The sequence below is a fragment of the Epinephelus moara genome, chromosome 8, assembly GCF_006386435.1.
Source record: "Epinephelus moara isolate mb chromosome 8, YSFRI_EMoa_1.0, whole genome shotgun sequence".
Taxonomy (NCBI): domain Eukaryota; kingdom Metazoa; phylum Chordata; class Actinopteri; order Perciformes; family Serranidae; genus Epinephelus; species Epinephelus moara.
In genome coordinates this window covers 38,494,800-38,510,098 of record NC_065513.1, presented here as the reverse complement: position 1 = coordinate 38,510,098, position 15,299 = coordinate 38,494,800, and the positions used below count along the sequence as shown (strand labels likewise).

The following is a 15,299-nucleotide window of genomic DNA, read 5'->3' as shown; positions in this document are numbered from 1 at the left end:
GACTAGCAGGTTTGCTAGCGAGAGTGGGGACATAATAACCATGTGTGTGGCCATTTGACCATCTAGCTTAAATGACATAGGCAGTCACAAAACAAAGCATTTAATTGGTTCATTGGAATTGTTGTGCATATAATAAATAAAGAACTTAAACATAAAACTACAACAAAAAGAAGAAAGTATAACAACTTAAGGCTCTGCAACTCACCTCTCCATCAGGTCCAATGGCACTGGGACCTTCACCATCTCCGTCCAACTTCTAAACATCAAACACAGAAACCCATTATGCTGACATCCCATTGCTAATAACATTAGAATATGTTTGAAGTACAGCCAGCACCAGCATTATGTAATCACTCAGGAATGGTGGCTCTATAAAGGCATAGTTTCCTCCATTACTCCGTTAAAGAGCATGGAAGTGCACTCCAGCAGCATTATCAAGGGTCATGTGAGGTATTTTGTGTTATTTTTCTTTTAGTGCTTTTTCCAGGATCGTCATCATCCTCTCACAAGCTCGACTGAGGTGACACGGTATGTGGTATCACAAAGAGCCTCTTCAAATGGCTAACATCAGCGTCAGGGATCTCAGACACGGGTGTCATGAGCGCCTAAGGGTCTGCAGGTGTTCGTTCCAGTCAGAGACAATGCCAGATGAGTTCACTGATTAGTTCAGCCTCTCTGACAGAAGGTTTGAAATTATGTTGAGTAGCATGTGCTCCCAGCCCACAATGTCGCTGAGTTTGAGACCGTCTTAATGCTCTAAATCACAAGGAGGTAATGGGATCCTTATGATAACCACATTGCCATTCTGGAAGAGGCTTGAAATTAACAAAATAATGAACCATGAGATTAATGTGATCAGAAGGTGTGATTCACAGTGAACCACTGCTCCTTGGGACAGTGGGATTGACTTTATGTAAGGACAGCGACACTGAAAAGGCATGAGCATTGAAAGTATATATTTTCAAACCATTTCAAAAGTTTCCGTCTTCTGTAGGAAAAAAACGCTTTGATGTCGAGTGCCACACACAAGGTAAAGAGGCCAGAAGGTGTTGAAGGTGAAAGTACAGAATAAGAGCAATATAAAGCAAAAACCTTGGAGTAAAACCTAGCTTTTCACCAACTAGCTGAACACAAATTTGATGTCCATCAGCACAAAGCAACATCCTGTGAATAACCACCACCTGGCCGTTTCTCTGCCTACCTTCTTTTTCTTCTTCCTCCTTTTCTTCTCCTTGGCAGCTTGGGCAGCTTTGTGTTCATGCACCAGGGTGGTGAGGTTGGCCACATATTCATCCGTCTGCTGCAGCAAGTAGGCCAGACGCTTGTCTTTCTTTTGGTCGATGAGTTTTCGGTAGCCTTCCTCATCTTCTGCCTGAGTTGGGGGGATGGTGAAAGGAGGTTAATGGTGAAAGAGGACAAGATCTTCCTGAAAAAAAAAACAACTACAAAAAAATATTATCTACAGCTTGATCATATTCATTCAAACCCACTTAGGCTGCACTTTATATAACTACAGCAGCTCTGGTGTGCTAATACATCAATCCAATACACCAGACCAGTGTTGGTACAAATGCTAAGCTTATTAAATGGATTACTTATTGGCCAGACACCCATACACATAAATGATTTCTGCTTGTCACAATCATGACTTATTAGTCTCTATTAATTCTATTAACTCTATTACACAACTCCAATCCCAAAGAAGTCCTGCATACTGTCCATCAATTGTTCACATTGTATTTGCAACGTGACAGTTCTCAGACATGAATTAGGGGCGGGCATGAGAACTCAACTTGAGTGAGTATTCGTTCAACATATAGAATCATCGCCGTCCAACTTCCCTTTCATTGTAGAGTTGCATGCAGTGTATTGCTCCGCACCTCCCGGTCCCACTGTCGTTCTCACTCTATTTATCATGAGAAACCAGGAGACTAATGCTGCAGGAGTGTTAGCTCTGCCGCAAGACAGTTGGTGAGAGTTAGACTTAAGCCATTTCAGTAGTGGTGTGAATTTTTGGGACTGTTTGACGGCTTGGTGTTGGATGCTATCCACTGCTGCTGTGTTAGCTCGTGCTAATAGTGCAGGTGTTGAACTGACTGGGAGGAGTGTGGCTCTGATGACGGTCCTTCAGTGGTGTATCCAACCCAGTGGTTCTACTTTGTCTGTCACACCCCCCTTCAGAAGCCAAAAAAAGTTCATGCCCCCCCCCCAACCCCACCTGCAGTGGCTGTTTTGTTTGAAATGTCATATATTTACTTCTAAAAGGTGTGATATAATATGTATTTTGATTTTCCAACTCTTACCATCAGTCTCCTCATCCTCTCCTTCTCGATTCTCTCAGTCTCCTTCTTCTGTTCCCGCTCTGTGTTGGTGTGCCAGGTGGCGATGGCTCTGGTGAGTTTCTGCATTTTGCCAGACACTGAGCGGTGATACTCTTTGAAGTCTTTAGCATGCTGAAGGATACTGTTGAGATACTCCTGAAAAACATGTCAAAAAACTTGTTGAAGTCAAAAGCCTATTTTAATAATTACAGGTGTGTTGCCACACTTCACTTTCTTTGTCAGTTTTGTTCTCCACTTTCGACAAATTAATTTCGTAACGTGGGACTGTTGCAAGCCTTCATCTTCTGACATTGTTAAATTTTGTTTTGACTTTCACCAAGCAGACCACTGATGTCTGTTCATTGCTTTATTTCCTTCATCCTGACTTTTCAGTCGCAGCTTGATGAAAACATTTGTTGAAAGTAACGAAGTTTTCTCTACAGATAAGCACAAAGTAAAAGTGATTCACAATTGTATTTTGTATCGACTGTCAGTTATAATGACAGCTCTTATTGTAATGGTCTTATTGACGAATTCAACGACTGGAAAAACACATGTAGGAAAACAGTGCTGCTGCTGCACTGGTTCAATACATAAGTCTACACTTGACCAATTTTGTTCTTAAACTTTAAAACCAGCTCTGACACAATGTACTTCTCTGGGGGCGTCGGTAGCGTAGTGGATAGTGTCGGCGAGTCTGACCTACGACCCTTTGCTGTGTGTCAGTCCCCGCTCTCTCTCTCTGTCTCCCCATTTCACACACTGTCCTATCCATTAAAGGCAAAAGCCCAGAAAAATAATCTTTAAAGAAAAACAAAGAAAAAACAATGTACTTCTCTGAACTTTATTATAAACACTTTAGTTTGGGTCACCTGATGTTTCTGTCTGCGCTTCTTCTCCTGCTCGAGCTTCTGCTGCTTCTCCAGCTTCTCGGTCATGCGGGCCTCCCTCAGCGTCTGCCGCTTGCTGCGTCTGTAAGCCTTTGAGTTGAGGGCCGTCTCCAGGGTCGTGTCTCGCCTCATACATGCCACCACATCCTGTCTCAGCTGGAGATGTGCATAGGTTTGGTATATCAATGATGTCAAAACTGTACATGTAAACTTGAACTGAAAATAATGCATCAAAACTTCAGCTTATGAGACATAACATGTTTTAAAGGCCTGATGTGTTCACTTGACAACTTGAAAGTCATTTAGGGTAAGTTATATAGGGTTGTGGAGGTGCTGGTGAATTTCATAAGAACGTTAAACAAATCTTGAGGTGCTCAAAGGTAAAAAACAAAACGAGATCCAACTGAATGTCTATTAATGGTCCCTCCAGGATTTCAAGGCCGTTCTGAAATGCCTGATTTCACAGCATCTTTTCTAAAAAATAGCGACGCATGTTGCAGAATTTTTTGGCATTATCATACTATTATTATTTGCAAAAACAGTTGCGATGCTGTCTCAGAATTGGAGCCTATTGTTATGAGCATTGAGTGTTTCCCACAGAATTAGAATCTATTGGGATGGATGGAAGGGGCAGGAAGCAAAAGCTCATCGCTGACGATGCACTGTTGCTGCCATTTGAAGCAGTGCTGAAGGACATTTCCTGGGAGCTGCTCTTCTGCTCTCTCTGCCTGGTTAGCACAAGATAACACAGCAGCAGTGGCTAACATCCAACACTGAGCTGTTAAATGGTCCCAACAATCTCCCACTTACACCAAAATGGCGTGACTCTGAAAATGAATCCTGTAATAAACGTTAGGTAACGTTAGCGGTGTGATAGTCTCGCTCACCAGACCTTTCTCAAGAAAAGAAAGGTCTGGCTGGGCCGACTCTCACTTTAAGATTGGAGAAAAAAACGCCCCGGCTGCTTGTATTTCTTTCAACCAATCACAATCATTCTGGGCGGTGCCACAGCAACGGTGCGCTTGCAAAAATATTGCCGGGGGGAAACAGGTTTTGGTGTAACACGCCCACAAAAATATCACCTACAGGACGCGAACCATGGCAGAAAAATGGCTACATCCCCGCAAGATCAAACACCACAAAAGTTAGTAAAGGACGTGGTGAAAACTGCAACCGGAGGTGGTAGGGCGGGACTTCAGCGGGTGGCTCGTTCCGCCCAATGAGAGGCTGATCTATGCAGCGAATTTCCGCCCACTCAGACTAGCGGTGTGATGATAACAGTTATCCCTGTCACTGTGTGTTACAGAGGCACAGCAGTAGTCTCGTGATAAACAGAGAGAGGGGGAAGAAGGGGCTGAGTAAATCAACACGTTGTGCGCAGCTCTGCAATGAATTGAGATTTCACCCGTTTAAAGAAGTCACATTTACAGTAAAGTACAGTAAGTGTGGTGACTGAACATAACTGCAACGTTGCTCAGAAGTCACTGGAACTGGTTGAATTAGCATTAATTGTTGTGATCGCAATATCACAACATCCTGGAGGGACTGAATTACTATTTTACATGATGTGCATTACTGTAGATACCCCTTGAATACAAATTTGTGTAAAATGTGTTATTTTGCAGAGAAAATAACTAATTAAATAAGATTCTTTCATCTCTTTGGCTCCTGAGGAGCTTAAATAGTCCAATAACAATAAACTTGGAGCAGAAAAGTAACACCTACTGTGTGAATTCAACGAGCATGAGTCAACGAGGAAATCAGCAACGTGTCCTGATGCTGTGTCAGTGATTGAACTCCCTCAACTGTGAGTTATTCAGGGGGTGATTTAAGTGCAGTCACACTGAACAGGAAACAACTGCTGCGTACCTGCCGCTGGAAGTTGAGTAAACGCAGTGCCTTGAGCTCCACTGTGGCTTTAGTCCTCAGATCAGGGGGCAGAGAGCCTGGCAAACTTTCCAGCTCCTGGATTCGGTGTGCTATCCGAGCCTGCAACCTGAGAAACATTATGAAGATGGTAAATCAAACTGCAGCAGTTACCCTGAAGAGACCACATAATAAATGCACACTTGGGACAGAAGCGTAGTTTTTGGACCGCACCATCTCAACCACAGATGAACTGCCCGCCTCATCAATCTGTGGCAGATTCACAGCGAGTTGTTTATTTTGTTTCACTCAATAAAATTCAACGACACAAAAGTAGTTCAGGAAAGCAGAAAATCCTTAAAGAGATACTAAACAGTGATAATTAGTAGCATTATCATGTAGCTTACATCACTTCATAATAGACCACGCGAAACACTGGATAATAATTCATAAGCTCTGGTTTCATTGTTTTGATTATTTAACTGTCAGGGTGCCTCAGATGTTATCAATTAAGAATGTAGTACTATTAATGTTTTGTACAACAGCACGCAGTGACGCTGCATGTTCAGACGAGGTGAAGAGAGGTCGGCTCTCTATGGCCTCTGAACATTTCCTGACCAATGCAGCTTGTCAAGGGTGATCTGAGAGCACAAAAAGAGATCATCAAAACAAGAGCCTTGGAAATTGTATAAAGGGAAACGAGCCTTAGAGCCACTGCAAGATTAAAGGCTGTGAGCTTTCCTCATATCTCCATCAGTCGTGTCTGTTTTCAGAGAGTGATTCAGCCTGTGGGCTACTATCACAGGGGATATCGGTGAGTTGTGATTGCGTATGCACAGAAGCTTTACCAAAGACCATCGGGGATTCAACAAAAAATGTTCTTTATATTACTGAGTTCACAGGTAAGATGTGTAAGTTTTCAGACATGTGCTGCACTTTGGAAACGTACTGGTAATGTTTCATGTCTGGGCCTCCAGTCGATCATGGTCACAACATCGATCTGTCTGACAGGACGTCATAACATTCCTGTAACACTTCTTTCACAGCTCAATTCTCAATTAAACTTAAAGGACAGGATACAGCAGATACAAGGTTCAACACCGATCTCCACCGCTCTGTGCTCCTGCATCTCTAGCATCTGTCTGTCTATGAGAGACCCACAAGTTTCTCCAATCACATATCTGCCTTGAACCATCCCATTAATGAAAATATCATTTATATCCATCATACACAAAGCAACCTGACATCATGATATAAAAAAGCTACAGTTGCAAGACATGCACTGTGAAAAATAAATCAGTCTGTATTTGGGCTGCACGATATGAGGAAAATTTATTGTGATTATTGTGATGGTTATCTCACTGATGATATTACTTCTGATAAATAAATGGATATTTAAGTATTCTCAATTTTTGACTTAGATGGTCTGAATCAGGGACTTATTTTTTCTCAAAGTTGTATAACTGCCTAGAGTTGGTTCATGTTCTCACGGCAGCATTTACAAGAGGACCAGATCAAATGCCTTGTGTGAGAAAGCTGCTCTTGATTGGTCAGAATTTCCATGTGGGAAAAATCCAGGAAGTAAACAAAACGCTGAAGAAGAGTACACTTGCAAGATAAATGTGACACTTTCTAATGTCACAATGGAGGGACAACTACGCAGGTTGATTTTAGCGCTGCTCATCGTGGACTATATTGCTGTCATTGTTCATTTTAGTCAAACCATACAGTTTGAAAACGAGGCGCGGCTCCAACTAGAAAACAATGTTTTGATGCATTGGATGTGCTGAATGTGCATATTAAGGCAGTACAGGAGGAGGTGCACATTAATAATCCTCCAGGACTGTAACATGCTCATGTTTAACCCAAACAATGTGTCATGTGACTGCAGTTGGTTCAGATGCCTAACAACGAGGGCTCTGACTGATTGGCCAAAGACTTAACTGCATGGAACCTATCAAACAAAACATCGCCTACTAATAGAGTGTAATTTAATACGCTGTTACTATATTCAAAGTGCAATATCACTGTCCTTTCTAATGTGCTTATTGTGCAAGCTGATACCGCAATAATGGTTAAAAAAAAATTATACATTGTGCCGCCCTAGTCTGTATTGTACTACACTGTAGTTTTTGTCACTTCAAATCATGTCAACACAGAGGAACATGAAAAAAAGATTATTCTTTCATTTGTTTCAGACGTCTAAAAACTGGTGGAGTAAAAATGTTTGGTTTTAATGATTAAATGTAATTCAAGGTAGCCTATAGAGGTTGTCAAGACAACAACTGTTAATGAACTGACTGTGCAGTAGGTGTTTTTATATAGGACTGTATGACACTTGTGTTAAATGGGTGCTAACGATAAATACCTGTACTCTCTCTCTTGCAGGATCCCCACTGGGTCCAGGCCCTGAGGCTTCTGGATTGGTGTGACGCGGTTCTGTTTCTGCATCTGAAGCATGGGGGACACCTGCTGCCCGGGAGGCTGAGGGGTCACTGAACTGCCTGGCATGGGTCCTGCTGGCACGGGCGCGGCCTGAGGTGGTGCAGGGGACGGGCGTCCGCTGGCAACTGGAGTGAGGTGCTTCTGAGCGCTGGCTTGATTTTCACCAACCTGACCTGGGGACCAAAGACTTCATCTGTTACTGAGTCACTTCTCAGTGGGACAAAAATCACAAAATAATCACATTGCTTTGTTGAAGGACAACATTTCAAAGCCTTCAACTTCAAGCAATTCTTCTTCTGGGTTTTTGATTCTGACAAAAAACAGTTTGCTGGTGATGCACGTTGGTCTTGTTTTTCATCTTGTAGCAATATTAATAATGCCTTTCCTTGTACTTAACCAAAACAATTTGGTCTCCACAGCTAATATGTTCAGCGCACAAGTCTATCATGGGTTTCGACATAGACGGCTCTGTAGAGAAATTAACTTTGTTCACCCACACAGGTAGGCAGGCACATAGCAACCCCTGTTGGCTCAGGTTAACAAAACATATATCAAATTTTGGCTTCATTTTTGCAGGCAAACTGGCAAAACACCGTACACCTACACATAACATGTTTTGACTACCTAAAACATTAGGCAGTCAAAACAGAACTTATTCAGTTTTAAATTGGCCTCAATGGGAGATGAGATTTTTTTTTCTTTTTGTATCGTGTCACTTTTTTATTTATGTGTATTTGACTATTACTTTTAATTTTCTCAAATATTTGGTGAACTTTATAACACTTTAAACTGTAAAAGACTGCTGAGTTTAAATCATAGTTATGATTGGAAAAATATTTACTTTAACCCACTAGACAAGGAATGCATACATTTTAGTATACTGTCCAACCATATCTTTATAAATAAGATCTCGGCGATTCATATAAATCATTATAAATCATTAAAGATACCTTAAGGACAAGACTTCATACAGACTCCCAGATAACACCACTTGTGTGTGATGCAGAGACCTGGGAAAAGCCTGTGTTTGCTGCTGTGTGTGGGTGAATACTGTGGCAGTATACTTCAAGAGCGACTAATTTAAAACAGCTGCTTCAATGACAAAGAACTGGAGACCTTTGAGACTTGCAGACTAGGATGTTTCATCCTTTACTAACACTTGTTAATTATAATATTTTGCCAAAAGTTCCATAAAAACTCTTAATTTGTGTCTTGTTTATTAGCAGTGTTTGGCTTCCTACTTGTTTCTGACTTTAAGATAAAATCATTGTTGTCCAGATGTCCAGCAAACATGTTCAGACTGTGACTCGGGGCACATTTCCCTCTTTGCAGCAGAAATAAAAGCAGCATCTTCAAAGCCAGTGTTGTTACACTGTATTCTATGTCAACATCAGATTGCAGCATCTTTCCACAATCCCCCCTGCAGCTTCAAGTAGAATCTGATGTAAGACCACACATCAAACAGCTTGGCGTAAGCTGGTCAGCCTCAAACCTTTCACTGATACATTAGAGTATGAATGTTTGATATGAAAAGATTTATTCAAGTCAAAGCTGATGCAGCTCACTGTATCACTTCAGTCCTCCTATACAGTCACTTTTTACTTACCATCAGACCACGGTTTGGGTCCTGTGCTTTGATTGTGTCCTTGCATGGTTGGGGTAGGGCAGGGACTTGACTGGGGACCACCCAAAGGTGCCATTGGCATACCTTGCAACACAATGACAATTCATATTTTAATAAATGTTTTGTTAAACTAAACGGATAATGTGAATCTGTGATGGGATGGTAGCTACAGTTTGACAAAGGTGTTTTTATTTCCTTGTATGTTTGTTTGTTTCTTGTAAAAATGCGACACTTTAAAGTTGCTGTTTCTTAAAATGTTGAGAGTTTACTGCTTTTCTCTGTTTTATATCATTGCAAACTGCATAAATTTAGGTTTTGGAATGTTGGTTCTACAAAATTATGATGTGCCTTTTTAACAATTTTCTGACCTTTCATAGACGATTACTCAATTAATAGTAAAAATAATCAGCAGATTCATCTATGATGACAACAGCCACTAGTTCTACCCTAAATATTTTTTAATTTAAGCTCCTTATGCTGAACAGTTTGTACCAATATCCAGTAACTTTGCATTACTAAGCCCCCCAGATGTTAAGCATTTACCAAAGAATTCATTTTTATCACGGTGGAAAAATGGTGACACCTTCTAGATCATTTGCCACAAAAGATCCCAATAGAAACTGTGCAGTAATACACCACCACATCTAATTTAATATGAGATTATTCCTTAATATTAGCAGCAACCAGACACTTATAAGAATGACTTAAAAATCCAAAATATGTTGACTGCTTAATTGACACTGAAATTGTGATTATTACCATGAGAAGCATCTCTGACACCAGAAAACAATTTGGATTTAGGAAGCTTGAAATCATCAAGATCTCTGGTCAAGATTACACCCATCCTCTCAATGCAAGCTGACACACTGCCCACGCCAGGCTACATCAACTGCCAGGTTACATTACTAGAGTGGATGCTCTCGGGTCAAAATCTTGGCCACACTGAGATATGAACCATCCACGTTCTGAGGTGGCCTGGCTCACATTTCATGGACGACACGGAGCTCATATCAAAGTGTCAAGTGTGTTCAGATCTGTTGCATTGGATAACAAAGCTACTCAAAACAATACACACACTAATATACTGTGAGCTTACGAGACCCTGCACTGTAACACTTCAAACATCTTCATTCAATCTTCTTACCTGGAGGCCTGTTGTAAGGACTAGCAGTAGGTGCCTGCTGCTGTTGTTGCTGTTGCTGCTGTTGCATTGTGGGTAGGCTCCTCTTGCCCTGAACAGCCAGTTGAAGGTTTTCAGGTAAGGGTTGCCCACGACCCAGGATTTTATAGGCGAGGATCTGAGCTCTGAGCTGCTGCAGCTGGACTGGACTGAAAGCAGAAGGTCCCCGCCCCTGCTGGCTCATGTTGGACATGTTGGGCACAGCTGTCTGGGGATCCATGGGCATCATAGGGCCTGACTGGGAGGGAGGCATGTGGGGAGGCGTGGGTCCCCCACCACCTCCACCTCCTGACATGGGACTAGAGGCATGCTCATGGACACCCATGGGGGATGGATGAGGGGACATGTATCCTACAGAAGACAGGAAGGAATTTCAATGATTTTACATAACCAAAATTCACATTAGTGCCATTAAAGCAGTGGGTAACAGGGGATTGGAGCCCACCTAAGGGGTTGTGAAATAAATCTAAGTGGCGCAGGATTAACAAGACAAAAAATACAAGCTAATACATATTTTTCTGACACAAAAACTGGGTTATCTAAATTAAGACTTTCCTATAATCTTTGCTTTTTTTCTTGTTAATGACTTCTTTTAAACTATACAAAATAAAGCAGAGAGTGAAGAGGAACTGTTTTAAAATGACACAAGCCAAAAAGACTGGGAGACACTGGCTGTGAGTACTAATTAAGCTTCTGATGCTACAGGCCTGTTTAGAAAGCTTTTAGTTTAAAAAACAATCGACAAGATACCTTGGCTGTGCTGATCCATTGGACTCTGTGGAGGTCCCATACCACTATGCAGAGATCTCATCCCCACACCTTTCATGTGACCAAAGTGCATTGCATCTGCCATGGTCTTTTCATTCATTCCCTCCATTGTCTGAAAATGGAAAAAATTATGATTCAAGATAAAGATTAATTCATTGTGTACAACATATTTCCCCCAAAACTGCAATTTCTGACGCAACCCTGAATAAAAAAGGGCTACAAAACTGAAGGCTGTGATGAAAATAGTCATATCATCCCACATATTAAATATCAAAAATTTTGATATACAAGGCAAATGACTCATCTTCCCTCTAGCACAGAGCAAAACCACACTTCTCTTAAGTTTCATCTCGGGTCACACGTTTGTCAAAAGCTGATCAGTGGACTAAAGATGTAAGTGCTACATGCCTAAACTGTCAAGCTGTCCCAGATAAATGCATTGACAAACATCTCAGAGGATGATGAAAACACCCAAGCAGAGATATACTACCACTGTAGATTTCCAATTGCTTTTCATTTATTTAGGTATTTGTGCTGTCAGCAGGTGACAAGTGACAAAGACAAGTACAGTCCAACACTTTCTAAATGACATTAAATATATACATATAATATTTTGATATTTCTATAACGGAATTCCTTGTTACTACCTGGACAACATAAGCACCAATGCGATTTGTCTGCAATAAGCCAATATAGGTTGATATATCAGTTTGCATCTTGTAAAAAGCAACAACTTGGCCTGTTAAAGACATCACAGAGATAAAGAAAAACTATAACTATACTGTCTCTGTGCAGGAGTGACATTAGAGGACATTAAACAGCAGAGGGCACACTGTACCTTGTGCATAGGATACATGCTGTCCTGAGAATAGTCACTTTGTCCCTGTCCCTGCATGCCATGAGGTGCGTTGGGTGTTCCAGGTCCAGGGCTGGGTCCCATCATGCTGTGAACAGAGCCTGGGGAGGGGTCTGGTCCAGGGCTAGGGCCCAAGATGGGCCCCGGGGATAGACCTGCCCCCGGAGAAGGGCCAGGATGGGACATACCACCTGATGTGTCTGAAGGGGTGGACATCTACTGAATTGCTGGGAGCATACCAGGCAGCTTCAGGATAAAACAGAAGGGACAGGTTTTAAAGCCATGCAAACAATACAAGTCCAATATTACTGTAAAATGTTTATGTAGTCTATTTGACTTTTTTTTTACTGTTGCTAAAATTGTCTGTCATTAAGCAATGTTTTTTTATAAGGTTATTTTTAAAAAAGGAACTTTAATCACACTGCAGTTTCAATCGACAGGATTATATCGTATAGGTACTCCTATTAGGGTAGCATTTATGTGTACATTTTCACTTTCAGCACTATACAATATATGTAGAATATCTGTTTTCAATTCAATTTTATTTATAAAGCCCATTATCACAAATTTACAATTTGCCTCAAAGGCCTTTACAGTACACAGCATCCCTCTGTCCTTGGACCCTCACAGGAAGAAAAATCTCACCCAAAAAACACTTTAATATGGGAAAACTGGTAAAAACCTCTTGAAGAGCAACTAAGGAGGGATCTCTCTTACAGAACGGGTATGATGTCATGTGTACAGAACAGATCTACATAATAAATGTACGGTGATCCATACAACAAAATGAATGAATGAATGAATTCATAAAGTGAGACAGAGAGAGATGCAGGGCAAATATTTAATAATAAAATAAATCTTTGGCATTTGTTTAAAAGCTTAAGTGGCCTGTAAAAACTCTGTTTTGTAATATATATTGTTTGTCTGCCTTTTAAACAGAGTACCTTTACTATGTAAATTAAAGCATGCTTTTCCAATTTAAAGCATTTTAAGAACTGCAACATCCCTGATTTAATTCCTCTCGCTCCATGACATTCCCCCTTTCTCTCTCCCCTTTACTGTCCTCTTTCAATAAAGGCAAAAAATCCCCAAAGAATATGCAGAATATGTTGTAATGCAAGGCTTTATGTCAGCAGTGTGACCTGACACGTCTAAATGTATCTTTCTGTGAAAAGTGAAGTCAATATTGAAGCCACATTATGAAGGGAAAGCCCTGAGTAACAACAGCAGCATGCTCCATAACACAGACACATCACAGACATACAGAGCTGCAGTGAATATGTGGACTGCCAACCTCAATGTGAACAAATGTCTGTTTTCTGTGCCATCACTGGACGCCAGCCTAACTCACCACTTTCCTGTCACTTCCTGCTGTCAATAGCTACTGATGCATAATGCAACTATCAGCTAATCCTATTTGTCTCACCTACAGTATATAAGCGTATTATTCATAAGTTTTAAGCATAACACAATGTCTCATCTCTGATACAGTAAGGCTATCAGGCTTCCTATTACGGTTAACATTACTATTAATGCTGTCACCTCACCTCCAGCAGAGGTAACGTTTGACAAAAACACACCGCATTTACAGCGTTAAAACAGCTGTCTAAATACGTCAATTACCAATAAAATACAAACTAAATAACACCATAAAGGTTTTATTAATAGGCTGACGTTCGTGTTATATAGTTGTTTTCTCATAATCCTCGTAACAGTACCAGTAACGCTAGCTTGGTAACTAACGTTATCACTCAGTAGAACAACGTTAACTCTGATTGGATCATGGCTTCCCCAAAAACTGGTGGCCATCACGGATATGCAGGCAAAATCAAAGTTTAGATGAAAGTCAAGCCCCTGACATGACCTTGGAGATATTAATAGTAACAAAAATCGACTTTAATAATACATTTAGAAGCACATAGTTTCACAGAACAAACAGCTAGGTCGCTTTAGGCTGTCTGCTTCGCTCGTTGGGGAACTTAGCTCACAGCTAGCTAGTTAGCTGACGATAGTTAGCATAGCGGCTAGCCTGCTAGCTAGTCCGGGTACAGAATCCCCAGCTAGCGAACTGTGTCCGTGTCAGAAAGTTTGGACAGTTAGCTGAACGCTGAGTAGTTACATGCCAATATGAATCACAAACGAAGCGCCGTTAGTCAGTTTACCTTTCGGCTGAACTGTAACTGCACACAATTAGATGGAAATATTGTAATGTTTCTTCAAAATATGACTGCTGTCCAAAAGTTCACTCCCCCTCAGTGTTGTTTTGCTGACATATTAAAGTTTTTCTTCTGTCGCCATTACTGATTTGTCAATGTCACAGGAAGTCCCGCCTACCTCTACAGTGATTGGCTGTATCTCAAGTCAATCATCTTATTTTGCTGCTCTTGGGCGTGCATCTGTCCTGTAACCATTGCTGTAACTTTCTGCTTGAGTGGCCATGATTGCAAACAGGACAATAAAACAAACTTGGAGATCTTGTCAACCGTGATGACATTAAAATAATGACGTAATGACCTGTGTTTACTACTGTGATACGCACCAGTGCAAATGGGACAGAGATTCTGATCTGCTTTCAGTGCATAACCTCTTTTCCTGCTTTTAAATATAGATAAATAAATCCTATTTATTTGTCATTTTCATTAAGATATAGCTATTTAATGTCAGTTAAAGAGCCTTCAGCACTGGTGGAATACAACAAAGCACTATTCTGATTAATTGTCACTTGAATATTTCTTCTCCACGACATTTAAGAGAGAAATATTATACCTTTTACTCCACTTCAGTGTTCGCACAGCTGTTGTTACCAGTTACTTTGCAGACTGCAGTTTTACATACAAAGCCTACAAGAAGCTTATCAAATATGACGCAATTTTAATAGATTAAACAGCTCAACTTTGTAAGTATTACCAATGATAATCCAATTATATAATACTAGTGCATAATGTGCAACCTTACTTTTGGTGCATTGAACTGGCCTACATGTTGCCAATAATACATCTGCACTTTTACTTGTGTGAATGATGAATGCAGGACATGTATTCTTACATTGTAGTATAGTATTGCTACTTCTACATTTGTTTGTTAGGCACATATGGAACTATTTGACTATGCGATGGCTAAACATGAATAGTAGGCAATTATCTTAAGTCACAAAGGGGTAAATAATGCACCAAAGAAATCTAAAAAGTCTCATTAATTAAGGGATTAATGTTTAAGAAATAATTTAATGTCATTAATTAAATGATCAAATTAACAATGACTGTTTTATAGACTGTTTTTATATTTGGGGTGTGATTAGGGAGGTACTTTTATCATATCAGCAATGGACACTCGCAGGCCAATAACCTAA

General features: G+C 40.7%; 1 protein-coding gene across 1 annotated transcript in view; it reads right to left on the bottom strand.

Moving 5' to 3' along the window:
• smarca2 (SWI/SNF related, matrix associated, actin dependent regulator of chromatin, subfamily a, member 2) overlaps positions 1–14,240 on the bottom strand; it is a 67,661-nt gene extending 53,421 nt beyond the window's left edge. The window contains exons 1-11 of the mRNA XM_050051808.1: positions 14,113–14,240; positions 11,933–12,196; positions 11,077–11,206; positions 10,291–10,677; positions 9,129–9,230; positions 7,446–7,695; positions 5,081–5,207; positions 3,194–3,367; positions 2,304–2,477; positions 1,202–1,372; positions 206–256 (exon numbers count right to left, since the gene is read on the bottom strand). Of these exons, the coding sequence (XP_049907765.1) occupies positions 206–256; positions 1,202–1,372; positions 2,304–2,477; positions 3,194–3,367; positions 5,081–5,207; positions 7,446–7,695; positions 9,129–9,230; positions 10,291–10,677; positions 11,077–11,206; positions 11,933–12,166 (1,800 nt within the window). The 5' untranslated portion in view covers positions 12,167–12,196; positions 14,113–14,240. The remainder of the gene's footprint in view (positions 1–205; positions 257–1,201; positions 1,373–2,303; positions 2,478–3,193; positions 3,368–5,080; positions 5,208–7,445; positions 7,696–9,128; positions 9,231–10,290; positions 10,678–11,076; positions 11,207–11,932; positions 12,197–14,112) is intronic.
• Between the last annotated feature and the right edge of the window lie 1,059 nt (positions 14,241–15,299).